This window comes from Caretta caretta, chromosome 11 (assembly GCF_965140235.1).
Source record: "Caretta caretta isolate rCarCar2 chromosome 11, rCarCar1.hap1, whole genome shotgun sequence".
Taxonomy (NCBI): Eukaryota; Metazoa; Chordata; order Testudines; family Cheloniidae; genus Caretta; species Caretta caretta.
The window spans coordinates 4,557,610-4,578,050 of record NC_134216.1 but is presented as its reverse complement, the minus strand read 5'-3'; the positions used below and the strand labels follow the sequence as shown (position 1 = coordinate 4,578,050).

The 20,441-nt window shown below is 46.7% G+C and overlaps 1 protein-coding gene across 5 annotated transcripts in view; it reads left to right on the top strand.

Moving 5' to 3' along the window:
• The first annotated feature begins 11,182 nt into the window (after positions 1-11,182).
• The window catches only part of SMARCAL1 (SNF2 related chromatin remodeling annealing helicase 1), a 61,554-nt gene continuing 52,295 nt past the window's right edge, over positions 11,183-20,441 (top strand). For 4 of the 5 annotated variants that reach the window (XM_048868625.2, XM_048868624.2, XM_048868623.2 and 1 more), the window contains exons 1-5: positions 11,285-11,422; positions 12,716-13,708; positions 15,819-15,869; positions 18,247-18,507; positions 19,579-19,629. In XM_048868625.2, the coding sequence (XP_048724582.2) occupies positions 12,805-13,708; positions 15,819-15,869; positions 18,247-18,507; positions 19,579-19,629 (1,267 nt within the window). In that variant the 5' untranslated portion in view covers positions 11,285-11,422; positions 12,716-12,804. Of the gene's footprint in view, positions 11,423-12,715; positions 13,709-15,818; positions 15,870-18,246; positions 18,508-19,578; positions 19,630-20,441 lie in introns of all 5 variants that reach the window. The other variant, XM_048868621.2, reaches the window with a different exon arrangement.

Sequence of the window (20,441 nt, the reverse complement as noted above, 5' to 3'; positions counted from 1 at the left end):
AATACAAAATGGAGTTCACAATCTGATCGATCTATCCCACTCTGATGTCCAACATATAATGTCCATCACAGACCGTAAACACTTTGGGGAAGACACCAATCTTCTTATTTGTCTGTAGAAAGCCATACGCACCTGCCCCACCACAGGAATAAAATAGCATTAATCACATTACCAATCCCCTGAGCTATCCAATGCACTACCCCTCCCTCCCTCCACTTCAGCCTTTTAAAACCTGAAGTAGCCATAAATCTTTCTAACCATTAAAGGTTCATTTTGCTAAAACATCTTAACATCAGGCTTGACTTCTGAATGAGATTGACTTAGTAGGAGCAGGCCTATAATTTATACTGTGTTTTATTTCCTGGAGCACTGGAATTGTGCTTCCCCCAATGTTATTTTATTAAGATGTGATTTGTCATCATATTGCTGAAAACAAGATAAAATGCAGGGTAATTAAATTCCTTATTTAACTCGACAAGCATCTGCTTTCGGTAGTCACACTTCTAAACAGCACCTTTGTAGCGGTTACTCAGTAGCTGGTCATAATAATATTTATTATGCTCAAAATGCAAAACTAAAGTACCATAAACAAAAGAATAAATAACTTCATATTGCAGATATACCCTGCTACTTATAATACATTACATTTATATAGCCCTGTCATGGGTGATTGGCTCTCTGAGGTTGACAGGCACCCAGCCTCTTTGGATATCTCTGCATTGTAGCTGGGAACAAGTCTCCCAACCCAGTAGACAGACTTGTATTACCGGGGCTTGCGCTAGCATGCGAACAATAGCTCTGTGGATGCTTCAGCTCGGGCTAGCTCCTTGATCTTGGAGTCTTGAGGCCAGGTGGGCTTGAGCTTGGGTGGCTAGCTAGAGCCTTCACCGGTGCTGCAATGTCCATACAGTGATTGTTTTAGCGTGCGACTGTGTGTCTGTCTACCTGGGCTGTGAGGCTCACTTGCAGCTGCAGTGTAGACATACCCCCATGACAGGCTCTACAAAGAAGAATGAGCCAACCCAGATGCACATGTGGATGGTTAATTGGATAAGTGGCTCGGCTGTAGGAATAGGGCCTTGCAAAGGGTTATGAGGGCTCAGGCTGGAGCCTGGAACACAGAGAGGAAGCTTCTGGAGACAGAGCACCCTAGGGGAGCCAGGTGAGAAGCTACTCCCAGTGGTGTCTCTCTGGAGAGCAGAGGCCCCTAGAGAGTGGAGGGTCCAGAGGAGAGAGACTACAAAGCTTTCCGGGAAAGGAGACCTGGGAGATACTCTACAGTCTCTCCCCTGCTAATTCAGGGCTCCAGGCAGTGAGCAAGCCTGAGGCCTTACAGCAGATGGAGAAGGCTTGTTTACAAACCACGTTTGATGGCTAATTAAATGAACTAGACCCCTGAAGGGGCATTGTTCACTGTTTACAAGCTATGAATACTCAGAGTTTCCAAAACAGAATTTTATTGCGTGCAACAAAACAAGCAACAAAAGTAAGGTGGAAAAACCAAAACAGAGTAAAAAGAGTCTAGCAACAGTGTAATGGGGTGCACCATACTTTGTCCTCCAGTCCAAAATGGAATGAAACACCAGTAGTTCAGAGCCTGTGTGGTTCACAGGTCCAAATATGTGTAGCTGTGGTTCTCCTTGTTTTCCTCTGGCATGGAGGGGGAGGGGTAGAGGTACAGGTGCACACCATGATGCCAGCTGAGCATGGAGTTCTCTGAGGACTGGAAAGGCTTGGGAGTCGCTGATCTCTGGGCATGAGGGTCAACGATGCTCTGCAACATTTGCTTGTTGTTTGAGCAGACCCATGGTGTCCTGGTGCATTTCCTGATATGCCTCTTGGTCCTTTTCCCGCTCCTCTACCAGCCGATCCCTTCATCCTTGGTCTCGGTCACATGGTCCCTCCAAGCCCTGTGTTCTGAGGCCATAGATGACTGGAGAATCTTGCTGAACATATCCTCCCTAGACCTCTTCTTTCTCCTCCTGATCAGGGCCAGACGTTCAGCAGGCATAGAGGGGACCTGTCAAGGCCACCACGCTAGAGGCTACTGATTATAACAGACAGATACACCAATAGATTTACAGTCACTATGAGAAGGGAAAGATAAGTCTCAAAACTCCCTTTCATTATTCCCATAAATACTTTTAATAAGAAATGCAAAAGGTCATCTTAGCTCTGGAGCACCTTGCTACTGCAATACTCCATGGCTCAAACCATGGGGAGGATATCCTAACCTTGGGGGGAGGAGGGGAGTTGTCCTATTGCCTGGAAGCTTTAAAAGTGGGGTATGGGCATAGGGAAAATGCAATTAATATTAGCAATATTTTCATAGACAATGATTCTTGGCTGGCATCTCACTCCTGAGCGTGACAAATGCATAGAGAACCTAGCTGCTAAGGGTGTCTTGAAGCCACCCTAACGCCTATGCAGCTAGTCTCTTTACTGCAATGGTGCCGGCTGAACTCATCACTGAGTGGCCTTTGGAAAGTCTCCTCTTGCTGGGAAGAAACAGGGCTTTTATCCCTAGAAGTGGCCAGCAGAGGATTACAGAGTAGCTCCATGAACGTTTCATCGAGATCTCTCAGGATAACAAAAGAGACTTCCCAATTCAGATAAACAAAGTACTCCCCATGCCCCGCCCCGCCCCACCTAGCCCAAGGAACCAGAGAATGGAAAAGCAGGCACCAGTTCTGCCTCTTTCTTCTACCTCTGCTGAGCCCAGGACGCTGCTCTGATGTGGATTCTCGTCAGACTGCCGTACTGTTTTTTAGAACGTATTCTCTAACGCTGTATTTTTAACATGATGCCAGTAAAGTAATTAATCACTAATCAGTGCCGGTGTTCTGTAACAGGTGGCATGGGCATCGTTTTTACGTGGTGAAGAAGGGCAGCCCGGGGGTGGGGAAGGAGGAAAAGAGGGAGGGAGATGAGGTTTGGGGGAATAAAAAGAAGGGCAAGAACTGTAAGGAATCATTCCTGTACAAACTTACCCGAACTCCCTGCCAATTCATCGGTGATCTCCTCTGCATTTGCCTGGCAGGGCTGGCTTGACTCCAAAGGAGGTTCAAATAACTCCTGGCTTGTGGCCTGGTTTGAGTCCCTTGCTGTTGTCCACCCCCATGATTTTGTCCTCTTCCGTGGCTCCTGAAAAGTGTCCACAGTCGTACATGGGGTGCTGGAGCGGTCCCTGCCAGGTAAGGCATGCAGTTCATCGTAAAAGCAGCAGGTCTGTGTGGTACCACCAGATTTCTCGTTGCCCTCCCTTGCATTCCAGTTTGCCTGGTGTAGTTCCTTTGCTCTCATGTGGTATGGCTGTTGATCCCTGTCAGCCCCTTTGCCAGCATCCCCCGTACAATCTCCTTGTAGGTGTCAATGTTTCCATGGGTTAGTCTGTAGCTCTGCTTGCACAATCTCTTCTCCCCAGTTGTTCTGGATATTCAGTACTTCTTATCTGTTCCAGGCAGGAGCACCTCTACTGCCCCATGTGCGTGGAGGTGGCTTGGTCGGATGGAAAGAACAAAGGTGAACTGGTAGGTGTGCTCACCACGGTGAGCGCATCAGGAAAAGGCATTTCAGATACATGGAGAGGGGCTTATCGTGCAGAGGGCTTCCAATTTCTATGATCTCTGAATAGCGGAGTTCCAAATTGTGACCAGAGTGGCCACTATCACAGAGTCTGGGGAATTGTGGGACAGCTGCTACAGGATGGTTAGGGTTGGCACTGGTCACACAGTGTCTACAGTCGCACTGTGTTGACCTGAATAGGGGCTACGGCTCTGCGTCATTTGGGGAAGTCACTGTGACATGGTACTTAGGTCACTGGGAAACAAATTTTGGTGCGGGCACGTGCACAGCGAGGTCAACACGTGTTGTCGTAGGTTGACCTAACTTTGTAGGGTAGTCCAGGCCTCAGGACCTTGCCGAGAAGCACAGACAGGAGACCTTGCAATGTGTTCAAGGAGTCAATGCTTCTGGCAGGAAGGTTTCAGTGTGCTAGGGAAGCAGAAGCTGGGTAAATAAAGAACAGTGTCTCAAGAGAGCGGAGCAAGGGGGCCGCCCATTCCCCTTCCATTGACTGGTCCAGTAGCAGCAGAGGCAGATTAAGGTCTCCTGGGGCCCTGGGCTGAAGCAAGTGTGTTTGTGTGGGGGGGGCGCACCAGAACAGTGGCCCTGCCCCACCCCTTCTGCCTGCAACCCCGCCCCGTTCGACCCCTTCCGCCTGTGACCCCCGCCCCGTTCTGTCCCTTCCCTCACGGCCCCACCCCACACTCACTGCAGCTCCGAGACTGGAGAAGCTCTATGCCCCCACCACAGCCCTGGGGAGAGACTTTTCCGGGGCCCCCAAATTGGTCAGGGCCCCTGGGCACGGGCTCCACTGGCCCATGCAGTAATCCGCCACTGAGTAACAAGGAGAACTGGCTTACACCAAGATGGCAGTCATTGTGGAGGCAGAGAGCAATGACCCTGCACACAAAGAATGTTCACAGAAAGCTGCAGACGAAGGCAGTACGTTTCTTTATTTTTACACAGATAACCTTAAGGGTGCTGGAACTCATAAATCTCGAGTCTTGCATACAGTGCTGGGCATCTGGCCATGCTAGAGAGACAAAGCGGAGGGAATTCAGAGAAAGTGACTAAGGAACCCGAGGGAACAGAGTTAGGAAAGATGGATCTAAGCCACTAAGTTCAGATCCAAATCACAATCCTACCTTTCTCAAAATTCAGATCTGTTTGGGCCTGGAAATTTGGTCCCACCTACTCTGGAGATGGGCCAAAGCTGGGAAGTTCAGATCCAGATCAGAATCCAAAGATTAAATAATGGTGAAATCTTCAGATCAATGGTTCCAGTTCTAGCTGTGGGGGAAGGAGTAAAAGTGTGAACCTATACAGCATTACTAAACACTAAGAGGGAACATAATTGTCTCCACGTATCTCAAAGGTATAAAGGAATCATGCAGGTTGGTCCAAGGAATAGTAAGATGAAATGAGGAAAGGAAAATTTAGATGGAACAATATCCTAAAAGCAAGGTCAACTAGACTGCAGAACAGCTCTAAAAGCACATTTTAGATAAAGAAGAATCGCCCTTAGCTGCTAGCTGTACAGAACTTTTGACACACAGATCAGCAGTTCTCATTTCAACCAGTAGAGGGCAGTGGCAACACACATTGACCAGCCTGCTCATTACATCAAAGTGGTAGCTCAAGCCACTGTGGAAACCCACAACTGCATCACCCTAAATGAGTTGTACAAAGAGGGAATGACTGAACCCTACACCCCACCCCCCCCCCAGATGTTCTGGTTTAACTTGGATTTAAACTTGGAGAGTGGTCAGTTTGGATGAGCTATTACCAGCAGGAGAGTGAGTTTGTGTGTGTATGGGGGTGGGGGGGATGTGAGAAAACCTGGATTTGTGCTGGAAATGGCCCACCTTAATTATGCACGTTGTAGGGAGAATGGTCACTTTGGATGAGCTATTACCAGCAGGATAGTGCGTTTGTGTGTGTGGTTTTTGGGAGGGGGTGAGAGAACCTGGATTTGTGCAGGAAATGGCCCAACTTTATTATCATGCACATTGTGTAAAGAGTTGTCACTTTGGATGGGCTATCACCAGCAGGAGAGTGAATTTGTGTGGGGGGGTGGAGGGTGAGAAAACCTGGATTTGTGCTGGAAATGGCCCACCTGATGATCACTTTAGATAAGCAATTACCAGCAGGACAGTGGGGTGGGAGGAGGTATTTTTTCATATTCTCTGTGTATAAATAAAGTCTGCTGCAGTTTCCACGGCATGCATCTGATGAAGTGAGCTGTAGCTCACGAAAGCTCATGCTCAAATAAATTGGTTAGTCTCTAAGGTGCCACAAGTACTCCTTTTCTTTTGACTGAACCTTGTGATCAATGCTGCTCTTTCATCAACCAGAGGAGCTGCTGTTAATGACTTGGAGATCTCCTCCCCCTCCCCGGCAGGCTGGGTGTCTCAGCTGACCCTGCTGTGCTTCAGCTTTTTGTTGTTGCATCTCTGCTCCATAAACTTATAAAAGGAGTTAGGAGAGTAGCTGGAAGCTGGGCTGAAATCTCCAAGAGAAAGGCTGCCTGAGAGCTACCAGCAAACTGCTTGCAAATGGCCTTTCATTTCACAACAGGTCTATTCCTTGCACTCTCCATTTGTTTCTCACACCTCACTGGAGATGCATCACACAGAGTAAATGTCTTAACGTTTGACTGTATTTCTGCTTGACACTGCAACCCCAAGCAAATGCTCCTGTTTGGATCTGGCAATTTCTGCAAATGACACTTGTATCTCAAGTCGACATCACCCCCAGGAGGTCAGAGAGATCCTCCTCCCCCCAAATAAGGGCTTGTTTCCCCTTTCCCAAGGCCTCTTTCCACCACTGACACAACCTTATGTGCCCCTCACTATGGAACTGGAAACAAGCAGCCACATGGAATGCCAAGGTGGCTGGGTACTCTCAGGCTCTGCTCTCTCTCTCTCTGGCCCATATGTGACACTGGGATCAAGTCTTGCTTAGAGCAATAAAAAGGTCTAAGGCTTGAGCTGCATGAGACACAAAGAGTGTCTGTCATTTGCTTCTTTCTTCCTCTGCAGTGTTCCCACCCAGAATCTGCCAGCACACAGCTGGTGGTGCAGTAATTATAGATGGGCTAGAACCAAGTCCCTAGCTCTGAGGATCCTTTCGCACCACAAAACAGACAGACAAAAGCCTGGGGAAAGAGTTTGGAAACTGGAACCAGATCCAAATTTTGCATCTGCTCCCTCTTTCTATAGCAGGCCAAGACAAAACCCTGGACCCAAATACACCCAAACTTAGGGAATTCAGAAGCTGGATCCAGATCCAAATTTTGCAGCTTGGGTTCATCTATTATATGTATCTCTCTGTGTACATTTGTGAACAGGTAGATATGTATGTATTTGTGTGTAATAGTGTGTCTCTGTGCGTAAACATGTGCATGCAGAAAGGTAAGTCATTGTGGGGTTGTGTGTGCACACATATATTCCGTGTGTGTTATCTAAGGGATAGTGTAATAGTGCATTTATGTTTGTGCAGAGGATTGTGTGTGTGTATGCACACTGCCAAATGGATGAGTGAACTCCTATGGCTTTTGTTATTTGTCATGTTGCACCTTATTGTTGATTTCCCTGCTTTTTTCAGGCTGATGAGCTCCTGACTATTGATGGCCATTGCTTTTTAATCAAGAAGTAAATTAAGGTTTAATTACAAGTAGAGAGACGAATGAATAGATAATAATTTATAAAACTGCCAGCTGGCTTCCCTGCCCCCATCCCATGGGTCTGCCAGGTGGGAGAAAACTGCACATGCAAACACAGTGGATCATGGGCCCCAAGCTCAGCATTGTGGGATAGGGCAGTGGGCATGAGGGGAAGGGGCTAAGACTCCATTTAGTGTAGTTCCCATGTTGTATGCCCATATTAGTCCTGCTAAGAGGACACAACACTGGCTATTCAGTATTGGCATCCCCACTCAATCCAGTCCTCCAACAGGAACTGCTTCACTGGGTTCTCATGTATAATTAATACAGTGAAATAATGTTTCTCTGCTTTTTCACACCAGGGATCCTTTATTCAACATCCAATGTTTTTCCAACTTCCTTACATTTGCTTTCCATGGTTCTAAGGTCAGAAGGGACCGTTGTGATCATCTAGTCTGCCCTCCTGCATAGCACAGTCCATTAATTCCCTGAATTAATTCCTGTTTGAACTGCTTCAGCGCTTCAGGCTGGGATACAGACTCCCTTATACTTTCTCTTCTCCAGTGTGAGTTTCTCTGTGTCCTTCTTCCCTTCCCTTCCCACACTGTTCTCTCTCCTTACCATGCACCTTGGCAAATATGTCATTCAGCCTCAGGTATAGCCTCAGTGCTATAAAAGTAAGAGTTAAAAATGTGTCAGGGATCACAGTGCTAACACCAAATAACTTGTGTGTGTGTCCAGGCTGATTTCCCACTTTGGCACTTTGAGTGCAGAAGGTCGGGGTCCGCAAGGATTCTAAAAATTAATAAAAAGAAAAGGAGTACTTGTGGCACCTTAGAGACTAACCAATTTATTTGAGCATGAGCTTTCGTTTTCACTTCCTATGAAGTGAGCTGTAGCTCACGAAAGCTCATGCTCAAATAAATTGGTTAGTCTCTAAGGTGCCACAAGTACTCCTTTTCTTTTTGCGAATACAGACTAACACGGCTGTTACTCTGAAACCTAAAAATTAATACTGGCCACTCCAGGCTTGAATACTGGCCACTCCAGGCACTATAAGGTGGGTAGAAAGCTGGCTAGATTGTCGGGCTCAACGGGTAGTGATCAATGGCTCCATGTCTAGTTGGCAGCCGGTATCAAGTGGAGTGCCCCAAGGGTCGGTCCTGGGGCCGGTTTTGTTCAATATCTTCATAAATGATCTGGAGGATGGTGTGGATTGCACTCTCAGCAAATTTGCGGATGATACTAAACTGGGAGGAGTGGTAGATACGCTGGAGGGGAGGGATAGGATACAGAAAGACCTAGACAAATTGGAGGATTGGGCCAAAAGAAATCTGATGAGGTTCAATAAGGATAAGTGCAGGATCCTGCACTTAGGACGGAAGAACCCAATGCACAGACTAGGGACCGAATGGCTAGGCAGCAGTTCTGCGGAAAAGGACCTAGGGGTGACAGTGGACGAGAAGCTGGATATGAGTCAGCAGTGTGCCCTTGTTGCCAAGAAGGCCAATGGCATTTTGGGATGTATAAGTAGGGGCATAGCGAGCAGATCGAGGGTCGTGATCGTTCCCCTCTATTCGACATTGGTGAGGCCTCATCTGGAGTACTGTGTCCAGTTTTGGGCCCCACACTACAAGAAGGATGTGGATAAATTGGAGAGAGTCCAGCGAAGGGCAACAAAAATGATTAGGGGTCTGGAACACATGAGTTATGAGGAGAGGCTGAGGGAGCTGGGATTGTTTAGCCTGCAGAAGAGAAGAATGAGGGGGGATTTGATAGCTGCTTTCAACTACCTGAAAGGGGGTTCCAAAGAGGATGGCTCTAGACTGTTCTCAATGGTATCAGATGACAGAACGAGGAGTAATGGTCTCAAGCTGCAGTGGGGGAGGTTTAGATTGGATCTTAGGAAAAACTTTTTCACTAAGAGGGTGGTGAAACACTGGAATGCGTTACCTAGGGAGGTGGTAGAATCTCCTTCCTTAGAGGTTTTTAAGGTCAGGCTTGACAAAGCCCTGGCTGGGATGATTTAACTGGGAATTGGTCCTGCTTCGAGCAGGGGGTTGGACTAGATGACCTTCTGGGGTCCCTTCCAACCCTGATATTCTATGATTCTATGATTCTATAAATCCCAAGGTTACAGCTTCTCTCTGACCTTGGATCGATAAATGCTGCTACCACCCAAGGGCCAAACCCCCTTGAGAACCCAGGAAGGCGCACTTGGGAATTCCTTCGTGTGGGGTACCCTCAAGCCCTTTCACACACACACACACACCCGGGGGAAGAGCTGAGAGAAAAAGACAAAGGAAATCAGCTATTGCCACCAGCTAATTAAACAATGTGCACAAACCTCTTAGGACACAAATTCAATCCTGTTTTTAAAAAAGGTAAATTTTATTAAAAACAAAAAGAAAATACATCTGAAAACTCAGGCTACTGATAGATCTTTTTTTAAAAAAACACTTACAAGAATTAAGCACCAAAAATAACTTTCTTGAGGTCCAGCTTAAAGGTTACAAGCAAAACAAAGGCACCTGGGGTTAGCACAAAGGAGTCCACAAGCCATAAAGAAATAAAAGGGATAAACCTAATTGCATCCGATGAAGTGAGCTGTAGCTCACGAAAGCTTATGCTCAGATAAATTGGTTAGTCTCTAAGGTGCCACAAGTACTCCTTTTCTTTTTGCGAATACAGACTAACACGGCTGTTACTCTGAAGCCTGCATCTTCCTAGACATTTTCTGATCTACTTACATATCTGGGGTTATAAATTAGTAGTTTCTAGTATGATTCTGATGATTTTTGCATAGCTGGCTCCAAGCTTCTTACAGCATAGTCTTTGCCCTGTTTGCCTCTCCCCAGAGAACAACAACAGACAGACATAAGGGGAGTCTTTGTTTTAATTTAAAAAAAGTTCTAGCCTTCCCATTGGCTTTTTTGGCCAGGTGCCCACTGACTTCCTTTTACCTATGCATAGCAACGAGACTTTATAACCCTTTACAGGTAAAACAAGTAGAGAACAGCTACTAAGAGGGATTTTATAGCTAACTGGCTGGCTGGGTGTCTGTAAAAGGGAGCTAGCTATCCCTCCACCTTTCATTTATCACAGTGTGTTTTGAGAGGCTGACAGAGGGTGCTTGACCTTGAAGTGCCAGGAGTGGGGGAGCGAGGTTTTCTTTGCTTTAGACTGTAATTTGCAGCGTTGTCCTAGCTGTGTTGGTCCTAGCATATGAGACAAGGTAGGTGAGGTAACATCTTTTACTGGATCAACTTCTGCTGGTGAAAGAGACACGCTTTTGAGCTACACAGAGCTCTTCTTCAGGTCCTCTGGTGAGGCCTTGGATGAGGCTGGCTGCCAGAGAGCTGGGGGTGTGCTCCCGAAAAAAACCTGAGAAAAGCTCTGGGTGTAGCTTGAGAGCTTGTCTCTCTCACCAACAGAAGCTGGTCCAATAAGAGAGATTACCTCCCCCACCTTGTCTCTTAGATTGTAACAATATTTCCAAAGCCTTGTGACCCACTGATTGCCTTTCCTTCCCCCTGACCTCCCCCCCACCCCGGAAATGTTGTTACGATCTAAGAGACAAGGCGGGGGAGGTAAGATATTACTCTCATTTTTGCATTAGGGTGTGGTGGGGTGGACATTACACACAATTCGCAGGGTGAGGAAGGCACCTCCCATACTGTCATTACCAACTACACACTATTCATGCTATTATGAATTATATTATATGGGTGAAACTGAGGCATGGAGGGAGATGATGCCACGTGGCCACACGGTCAATGGCAGAGCCAGCTGCAGAACCCAGGCGTCCTGCTGCCTCTCCCCCGCCCAGGGTGTAAACTTAACCACTAGACTACTGCTCGTGAGGTGGGCTTCGGGAGACTACATCTCCCACGGTGCAACGGGACCACAATTCCCAGCATGCAGCGCGCGCGCGCGCTCCGCCGGCTAATCTCCCCCTCCCAGTGGGGCGCTGCCTGCTGGGAGTTGTAGTCCGGACAGATGCGCACTCCTGAGGGGCGGGCTCCGCCTCTCGCCCTGCGTTGGGAGCGGCCCGCGGGGCTGCGTGCGCGCAGGTACCAGGGCGGCGGCCGCCGTGGGGAGGGGCGCGTGGCTCCCGTCGGCCACGTGACGCCGGGGCCCTCGAGGGAGCCCGGCTCCGGGAGGGGCGGCGCTGAGCCGAGCCCCCGTAGCTGGGTGAGCCCCAGTTGCTGGGGGGTGTGAGCCCTAGTATCTGGAAGGGGCGGGGGGGCAGAGGGGGTGAGCCCCAGTACCTGGGGGGGGGTGAGCCCTAATATCTGGGAGCCCCAGTACCTGGGGGGGCAGAGCCCCAGTACCTGGGGGAGGCGGAGGGGGGTGAGCCCCAGTTGCTGGGGGGGTGAGCCCTGGTATCTGGGAGGGGCAGGGGGGCAGAGGGGGTGAGCCCCAGTACCTGAGGGGGGTGAGCCCTAATATCTGGGAGGGGCGGGGGGGAGCCCCAGTACCTGGGGGGGCAGAGCCCCAGTTGCTGGGGGGGGGTGAGCCCTAATATCTGGGAGCCCCAGTTGCTGGGGGGGGGTGAGCCCCAGTTGCTGGGGGGGTGAGCCCTAGTATCTGGGAGGGGCAGGGGGGAGCCCCAGTTTCTGGGGGGGTGAGCCCCAGTACCCAGGGGGGGCAGAGGGGGATGAGCCCCAGTAGCTGGGAGGGGGATGAGCCCCAGTAGCTGGGAGAGGTGGAGGCTGAGCCCCGGCATCCAGGAGGGGTGGGGGAGTGAGCCCCAGTATCTGGGAGAGGGTGGGGTGAATGAGCCGTCGTCACCTTTGAATTTCTCAGAGGAAGGGGCTGAATTGCTACCTGTAGCTATGGGAATGCCATTGGTGCTGGAAGTGTAAATTTCCCAAGGCAGGAGGTGAGCCCTTGCCGTGCGCCATGGATTATGGGGCTCAATTTGAGTTTGCCACTTGCTGCAAGAGGCTGAGCCGGAAGGATAACGTTTGGTCATACAATACTTTCCCACCCCCACCCCCCTCTCCCTTAGGAGTCAAGGCCCTTGATTTCCAGGCTAGTTGCATGGATGAGAGATTTCTTCAGTCATTTTTTCTGACTGCATCCCCACGTCGGGCTGGCCCGATGTTGTTCAGAGCCCTATGGGAGGTCGTGTGCAAGGGCTCAGTTGTATTTCAGGATATGCACAAATCTTGGTGGGATTGAGGGAAGACTTTGGTAGTTGGCGTATGTGGGGTGTTTTGTTCTTTTTTTTTTTTTTTTAAAGCAAGGAGGTGTAGGGTGCAGGGACCCCAAAGGCGAGTGTCTCTATGGTTGCCCACTTTGCATATGGTTTAAGTCTAGCCCTGAGTCCATGCTGTTGCCTTACTTTTATTTTAGGTATTTGTACTGCACCAGTCACTCTGGTGTCTAGGTGCCAGTGGCACCATTTCATCAATAAAAAACAAATGCCTTCCATGCATATGGTTAAAATTTACCAGAACCTTGGTCTTGTGTTTTATTTAGGTTCGCCTCCAGTCCTGTAAAAGGAACAGTTGGCTTCCTCACTAGTATTCAACACACAGGATTCAGGACTATCATTTTAATTGTGGAAGATGTCATCTGGCCTTACGGAAGAACAGAAAAGAAAAATTGAGGAGAACAGACAAAAGGCCTTGGCTAGAAGAGCAGAGAGACTAGCAGCCCAGCAAGGAGGGCCTGATGGGCTCACTAGCCAACAATCCAACCAGCAGAATCCAAGCTATCGAAGAAACCTGGAGCATCAGTGTATGAAACAAGAAAACAATCATGTTAGGTTCATTAACCAACACCAGCAGACACCCAACAGCCATGTGGCGCAGAAGAGCTATGTTCATAAAGGATATAATCACTTTAACGCACCCCAGCAGATGGCTGGTTCATGTGGCGTGCAACAGGAGAATTGTTCAGAGGGCTCAAAGCAAGATTCGTGGAGTCAAATGTGCAGCACTAAACAGTCCCTCCCGATACTCCAGAATTCTTTGAGTCCCCATCAACATTATTCAGGTTCTGAGCAACCCAAGTACCACGCAACATTCAAAAAACCTACAGAACCTTCTCATCCTAGATTAACTGCTAAGGAGCACCCTGATGATGTTAAACGTTTACAAAATCTGAACAGATCTGCCAGTGGACATGTTGGCATGAAATACATGCCATCACCGAGCAGTGCTACCTTGAGTGATTCTGAAATGTCAACAAATGCAGGGAAACCAACCTGTGGGCCCTTCCCCCAAAAGGATAGCATCTCACAGTTTTGTGGCACTATGCGGCCACCCACTCCGTTGAAGGAGGGTAAGATGCAAAAGGTGGCCAGTTCTAGTGGTGTAGACTCTAACTTGGAAATATTTTGTCATAGAAAAGTACCCAGTGTTATCAAAGGAAGGTGCGTGAAGCACAGTGAAGACCGATTCCAGGTTGAAGTAGGCTACAATGCAGAACTCATCACTGTGTTTAAGAGCATACCTAGCAAAAGATATGGTAAGAAAACGTATAACAATTTATAATAATTTCTTAAGGTTGGTTTATGCCCCTGTTCTTAAGAAAAATCAGTATATCAGTCTCTTTAAGGAACTGTACAAAAATCACCTTACCCGTCACGGAAATGCAGCTGTTTGCAGGGGTGGAATATGGCGATGATGTTGTATATAGCTTTTAGGGGTGAAAAGTAAGGCAGTTGAAACTGCAGAAGAATTCAGGGAATAAATAACTCAGACTGGAATTTAGCCAAGATAATCTCCATTAACCCCCCCTTCCCTTGTATTGAAAGTGTCCTGAGATGTTTTGTGACTTCAGGCAGTCAGAACTAGAGTTGGTTGGAAGCTGGGTTTTCCACCTTGCAAAAAAATTTGAGCTTTTGGAAAAAATATCCTGATTTGTGAATTTTTTTTTTTTTTAATTTTTCACAAAATGAAATATTTTTAAAATTGAGTAAATCAAAATGTTTAATTTCAGTAAATTTTGAAATGTGTTGATGTTGATCTTTTTAAAAAAATATATTAAAAAAAGTACATTTTGTAATGAAAAGTCACTTTGAAACAAAAAAAATCAAAGCTTTTCATTCTAAAAATGTCAAAACGTTTTTCCATTTGTTTCAAAATGAAATTTCATTTAATTTTCTATGATCGTGGAAAAAATGATTTTTGTCAAAATGGTACTTTTTTTTTGACAAAAAAAAAAATTCCTGCCAGTTTTAGTCAGAACATTTGAGGGGGGGAAACAGTATTTGGAAATTGGTATTGGAGAAATGGTCAGTTAATTTCAGTTGATCTTAGACAGTTGGTTGACTCATAGTCTTTAAAACCAGAAGAGACCATCATGATAATCTTGTCTGACCACCTTCACATCACAGACCACAAAACTTCAACCACCCGCTCCTGAAATAGGCCCATAACTTCTGACTGAGGTACTGAAGACCTCAAATCTCAATGTCAAGACTTCAAGTTACAGAGAATTTACCATTTACTCTAGTTCAAACCAGTAAGTGACTCATGCCCTGTGCTGCAGTCGAGGGTGAAAATCCTCTGGGGTTTCTGGCAATCTGACTTGGTGAAAATTCCTTCCCGATCCCAAATATGGCAATCAGTCAGCCCTGAGCATTTGAGACCCACCAGCCAGACACCTGTGATAGCATTCTTTGTAGTAATTCAGAGCCCTCCCCATCTAGTGCCACATCTCCGGCCACTGGAGATATTTGCTAATAGCAGTCACTCATGGACCATATGCCATTGTAGGCAACGTCATTATACTATCCCCTCCGTAAAGCTATCTAGCTCAGTCTTGAAACAAGTTAGTTTTTTTGCCCCCACTAGTCCTTTTGGAAAGCTGTTATAGAACTTCATTCCTCTGATGGTTAGAAACCTGCATCTAAGACTATGTCTACACTGCACTTTTGTCAGTAAAACTTTTGTCAATCGGGGGGTGAAAAAAATACCCGCCGACTGACAAAAGTGTTACCAACGAGTGCGGCTGTACACAGCGCATTGTTAGCAGGAGACGCTCTCCTGCTGGCAAAGTTACCTCCCCTTGTTGGGGTGTTTTTATTTTGTCAGCAGGAGACCTCTCTCCTGCCGACAAAGTGCAGCTACACCGCGTGCCTTACAGCAACACGGCCGTAGCAGCACACCTGTGTGGATGTAGACAGCCTAATTTGAAGCCTAAACTTGTTGATGGCCCATGTGTATCCATTTGTTCTTGTGCTCACATTGGCCCTTAACTCAAGTCTGTAGTCAGCACCAGTTTAACCCTGTGGTCTCCAGCCATCCTAGTGTCCTCCAGGTTCTCTTTCTTAACATCCAAGGGCGTGCACAAATATTTGTACCACCATTATTTGCAAAATCCATTGTCCTTTTCAGCACTGTGATTTACTTCCACACTCCTCTCATATTTGTGTAGATGTTTGTTTTACTATCCTACTGCTAAGTCTTTCTGTATTTCCAGCTGCCCTGCAGTTGTAATAACAATGCACAGTGCTTTTGACAGGTACTTCTGAAGTGTCTGCATAAACAGACCAGATTCTCTTTAATTACTAAGCCTTTAACAGCACTGTTTGTTTCTGTTCCCAAATGACTCAAATTCTGTCCAATTTCAGATCCTGCTATGAAGATTTGGAATTTTAGTTTAGAAGACTACAGAAGTCTCAGTAAGTAAGCAGACCTGTGGAGTGATATGCAGGATCAAAGTCTCTATCTCATCTTTGCATGATTATTGTTGGCTGTGTTATTGCTTGGAGTAACGACGGGGCAGCACTGTTCAAACAGAAAACCCATTCTTCAGGCATGGGGCATTTGAGGGTCTGCTGTGAATCTGAACTTAGTTAGATTTAACTGGGTTTCTAGGTGTAATCTAAATGCTAAGTATATGCTTTCTCCACTCACTAACTGCATGTTTCAGGGGCGAACAAACCACAGTATATGGCTGAGTTCATGCATGTAGTTCATATGGGTTCATGCAGAGAAAGTGAAAACATTCCAGAAGTGCAGGCTGGCTAATACTTTACTGAATGATGTACTCTGATGCCATCTTTTTAAACAGTAAACTGTGTGTAGGTTTCATGAAGCTGTTTCTTTTCCTCTTTTTTGGGAGTGTGGGAAGTGAAATGGCATGATCTTCTTGGCTTTGTGAGGTTGCTATTGTGGTTGCCTCAGAATTTGGAATATCAGGGGATGGTTTTCTTCGTTGTGGACTGGAGAAAATTTGAGATGGTTGCAGCCATGCATTCCAGGTGGGCTTTTCAAAAGCACACAGTCTTGATCCAACTCTCCTTTCCTTGAAGTCAGTGGTAAAACTGCTGTTGATTTCAATGGGAGCAGATTTAGGCCAATGCTTTGGAAAAGTCCACCTTTCAGGCCTAATTTTAACCTCCCATGCAGATTGCTGTATATTTAAGCGCTGACAGGTGGCTCTCTTATAATCATAGAATATCAGGGTTGAAGGAACCTCAGGAGGTCATCTAGTCTAACCCCCTGCTCAAAGCAGGACCAATCCCCAACTAAATCATCCCAGCCAGGGCTTTGTCAAGCCTGACCTTAAAAACCTCTATGGATGGAGATTCCACCACCTCCCTAGGCAACCTGTTCCAGTGCTTCACCACCCTCCTAGTGAAAAAGTTTTTCGTAATATCCAACCTCTTGTGTATCTTATACCGCGTAAGCAGAGTCCTAGCCCTGCACAGCTTACAGTCTAAATAGAACATTTTAAAATAGCATGTCATCTTTTTTTAAAATGTCTTGTCAAATTATCCTGAAGCGTGAGCTTATGGTAGAAGGCACCTAGTGAAAAGCAGCTGCTGGCATCCCTATCAGTAGATGGTCACCAAAGACAATCCTGAGTGTTTCATACACTATGATTAAATGGACTCTGTAGACTTGAAATCTAGGCAGTTTTTTAAAGACTAGTTCAAAAAATAGTGGCAGGTTCTGTACCTTTCCCTGCCAGTTTCTGTGGTTTTACAGTTACACTTTCCTGTACTTTTTAAAAAAAAGTTTCTTTCTTTCTATCTATCTTCTGTTTGTGAAAGACCCTATCAAATAGGGGAAACAAAGTGTACACAAAATGAACAGAGGTTTTCCCCCCTAATTTCTTTAAAGCAGGGGCGGGTTATAGCTATATTAGATATAAAAAATCAGATAAAAATGAAAGTTTCCATACAGGCTTTAATTGAAAGACTTGCTTTTCATTTGTTAGATGCTTCTTCTGAAATTCTCCTTTTGGGATGAAATTTCACATGCTTGCATTCAGTTTGGAGGTGGCTTAGTATTATTTTATTTTTTAAAGTTAAATTGGATTAAAATCCATTTTGTCTGTTTGGAATTATTGGTGGGAGGAGAGTCAGGGGGGCAAAATCTACTTTTCCAGCTTAAAAATGCCCTCAAACCTTAAGGCTTTTGTAGCTCGTCAATAGCTCAGAATGTCGGAGAAGGAAGCTTTACTGTTGTCATAATTCAACTCACAAAGGGATGGCCTCCGAGTTTGTAAGATGGGGGCGGGGGGAACCCGCTGTAAGCAACAGAGATGTGGCGTCTGAGCATGCTCAGTGATCCTCCGTCAAGAATTTAATGGTGCCTAAGGAAATTTTGCCCCCTACGTCAGGTAGTGACATTACACAGGAGGCAGAGAGATTTCAGATCACGCTCCCTGGCGGCTTAGAGGGAACCTGGGCAGGGCTGGTGCAGCTTGTGTGCTGGATTCTCTACCTCTCCATAGCCAGCTCTGCTGCTCTTCTGTTACCATTGTCTGCTCTAAGGTGGGAGAGTAGGTTCACCCTGCTGCTGCACCTCACCTCAGCTCCCTGATCCTTGCTCTGTACGGGAAACAGGGCTAGCTGTCCCCTTTTGCCCTCAAGAGGAATGAGGCCTGTTCTGCTGATCTCCTTTCCCTCCTCGTCCCAAAGAATCCTGCACCTTTTGTCTGGGTTCAGTTTGTCTCCTGCTCTTTCTGTCCTTCGGGGAATTGAAGTTTTCATGGTCTGCCCATTTTTCATTTATTCTTTCCCATAAAGCCATTATTTTCCCCCGTAGTGGAAGCAGTGAAGCCGCTTTCCTCAGTGACTTTGGTACCATTTGAAGAGATGGATGCAGCTGGCCCAGCCACGTGTTCACAGTCTGTCGGCAGCGGGCCCAGCTTGAAATCCTTCTTAAAGACGTGCAGCGGCTGGAAGAAACCCTCTGCCACCGTCCGGGGGAAGTGTGTTCTGATCTCACGCTCCCGGTTTGAGGTTGAGATTGGGTATGCTGCTGAAATTATTGAGGTGTTTAAACAGATGAATTCCAGGAATTATGGTGAGTCTCTGTTTTAATTGCTGCATTAATGTAATGGCATTGTTGGTGCTGGCTATATTCATGAACGCTTATAAAGTGCTTTGGGATTGAAAGATAAAAGGTTTGAAAGACAAGAGCAAATATGCTCTGGACACGCTGGAAGGAGAAGATCCGTATCAGGGAGGGTTTTGGTATATGTTGTAATAATGCTGGGCTGCTTAAACATTGTGCCCACTGCTTTGCTCTGTGGCAGCATGAATGACTCCCCATTTTGTTCAGAGACAAATTCCAAAGACCGTATTTCAGTGCTGGATGTGCTGAATTTGACCAGTGGTGCCCAACCTCTGCATCTCCGCACCTAATTTGTCATAGAAAATGACAGAACAAGTCAATGTGGAAATGTACATGATCTTCCTAGGTAATGAACTAAAATTGGTTGAGTTCACCCAGCCATGCTAATGTTTAGGAGGAGTTCTTATAGCACTCTTAGAACTACAAAGGTAGTTAAGTATGCCCATCTTCACTTTACAGACAGGCAAACTGAAGGACAAAGAGGTGAAGTGACTTGCCCAGTGTCATGGCAGGCCAGTGACAGAGCAGGGAACAGAACCCAGGCCTCTTGACTCACAAGCCTGTGCCCAGTCTGCTGCATCATGCTACCTGCTTGCAGCGGATCAGCTTTTTACTCACTCTTGACTTACAGGAAGATGCAACTGCTGTCAGAACAGAAGGCCGAGTTTGGCCTTAGTGTTGCACTTCGGGCACCCATGAATGAAGCAGCCCTGCAACTAGCTATTACTCTCTGAAAGTCAGCTGGGGTCTAATTGCCCATGTACTTTGCTGAGAACATATGCTCCCTTCCTCAAAACCATTTGGTTAGCATGAGATAGGAAGGTTTTAAAAAATAAATAAATAAATAAATAAAAGATGGCTGGCCAAGGTGGAAACTGTTTCAAAGCAGTTGTGAAATGGAGAGAATATTGAATGCTGCTGTCGCTGTTCGTTTATGGAAGAGTCAGGTGGTGCTGCGTTTTTTTTTTTTTAAAACATCGTTTCTGACATTTGATTATTTTATTATTGTGACTGTTACAGACATGAAGACCAGAAAATGGAGTTTCCTACTGGAGGACTATGCAAGGCTAAGTGAGAAGCTGCATTTTCCTTGTGGGGTCTATTCTCTTGGGACGGTGACCCATTCAGGGCCCCATTGTACGAGGTGCTGCACAAAGGCATATGAAGATGTGATCTCTGCCAGGAGTAGAATTTCTTGTTTTTGTTTTTATTTCATATATTTTTAGTGTGTGAGATGATAATTATGAAAGTGAATTAATAATGGCGGGGGGGGGGGTTTCTACAGTAACTTCTTCTCAGTTCTAGAGTGAACTAAACAGCGGAGGGAGAATGGCTTCTCTCACTGTCTCCCTCCTTCCCCTGATCTGTAGGCAAGCTCCAATAAGGGCTGCTGGCCCTTCATGTCCATCTCTGCAGAATTCTGGATCACTAGATCTGTACAGTTGCACTCTTGGATATGTTTCCACAGCAAAGTAAAACCTGCAGCTTGCCCGTGCCAGCCGAGTCGGGCTGCGGGGCTATTTTGTTAGTCTGTAGACTTCTGGGTTCAGGCTGGAGCCCAAGCTCTGGGACGCTCTCACCCCACAGGGTCCTAGAGCTTGGCTACCAGCCCAAGCCCAGAAGTCTGCACAGCAAAGAAACAGGCCCGTAGCCCGAGCCCAAGTCAGCTAGCACAGGCCAGCCGTGGGTGTCTAGTTGCTGTGTAGAAATACCCTTAGTGTCTTCTACCCTGGCCTGTCCCTAGTTCCCCACCCTCCTCCCTTGTGCTGGCCTATTCTGCAGCTGGCACACAGTCACCCCCAACCTGTGGTGAACAAGGGATTTGCATGCATGAGTGCTTTGCCCACACCCCTGCCAGTAGTCCATTGCAGGACTTAAATACT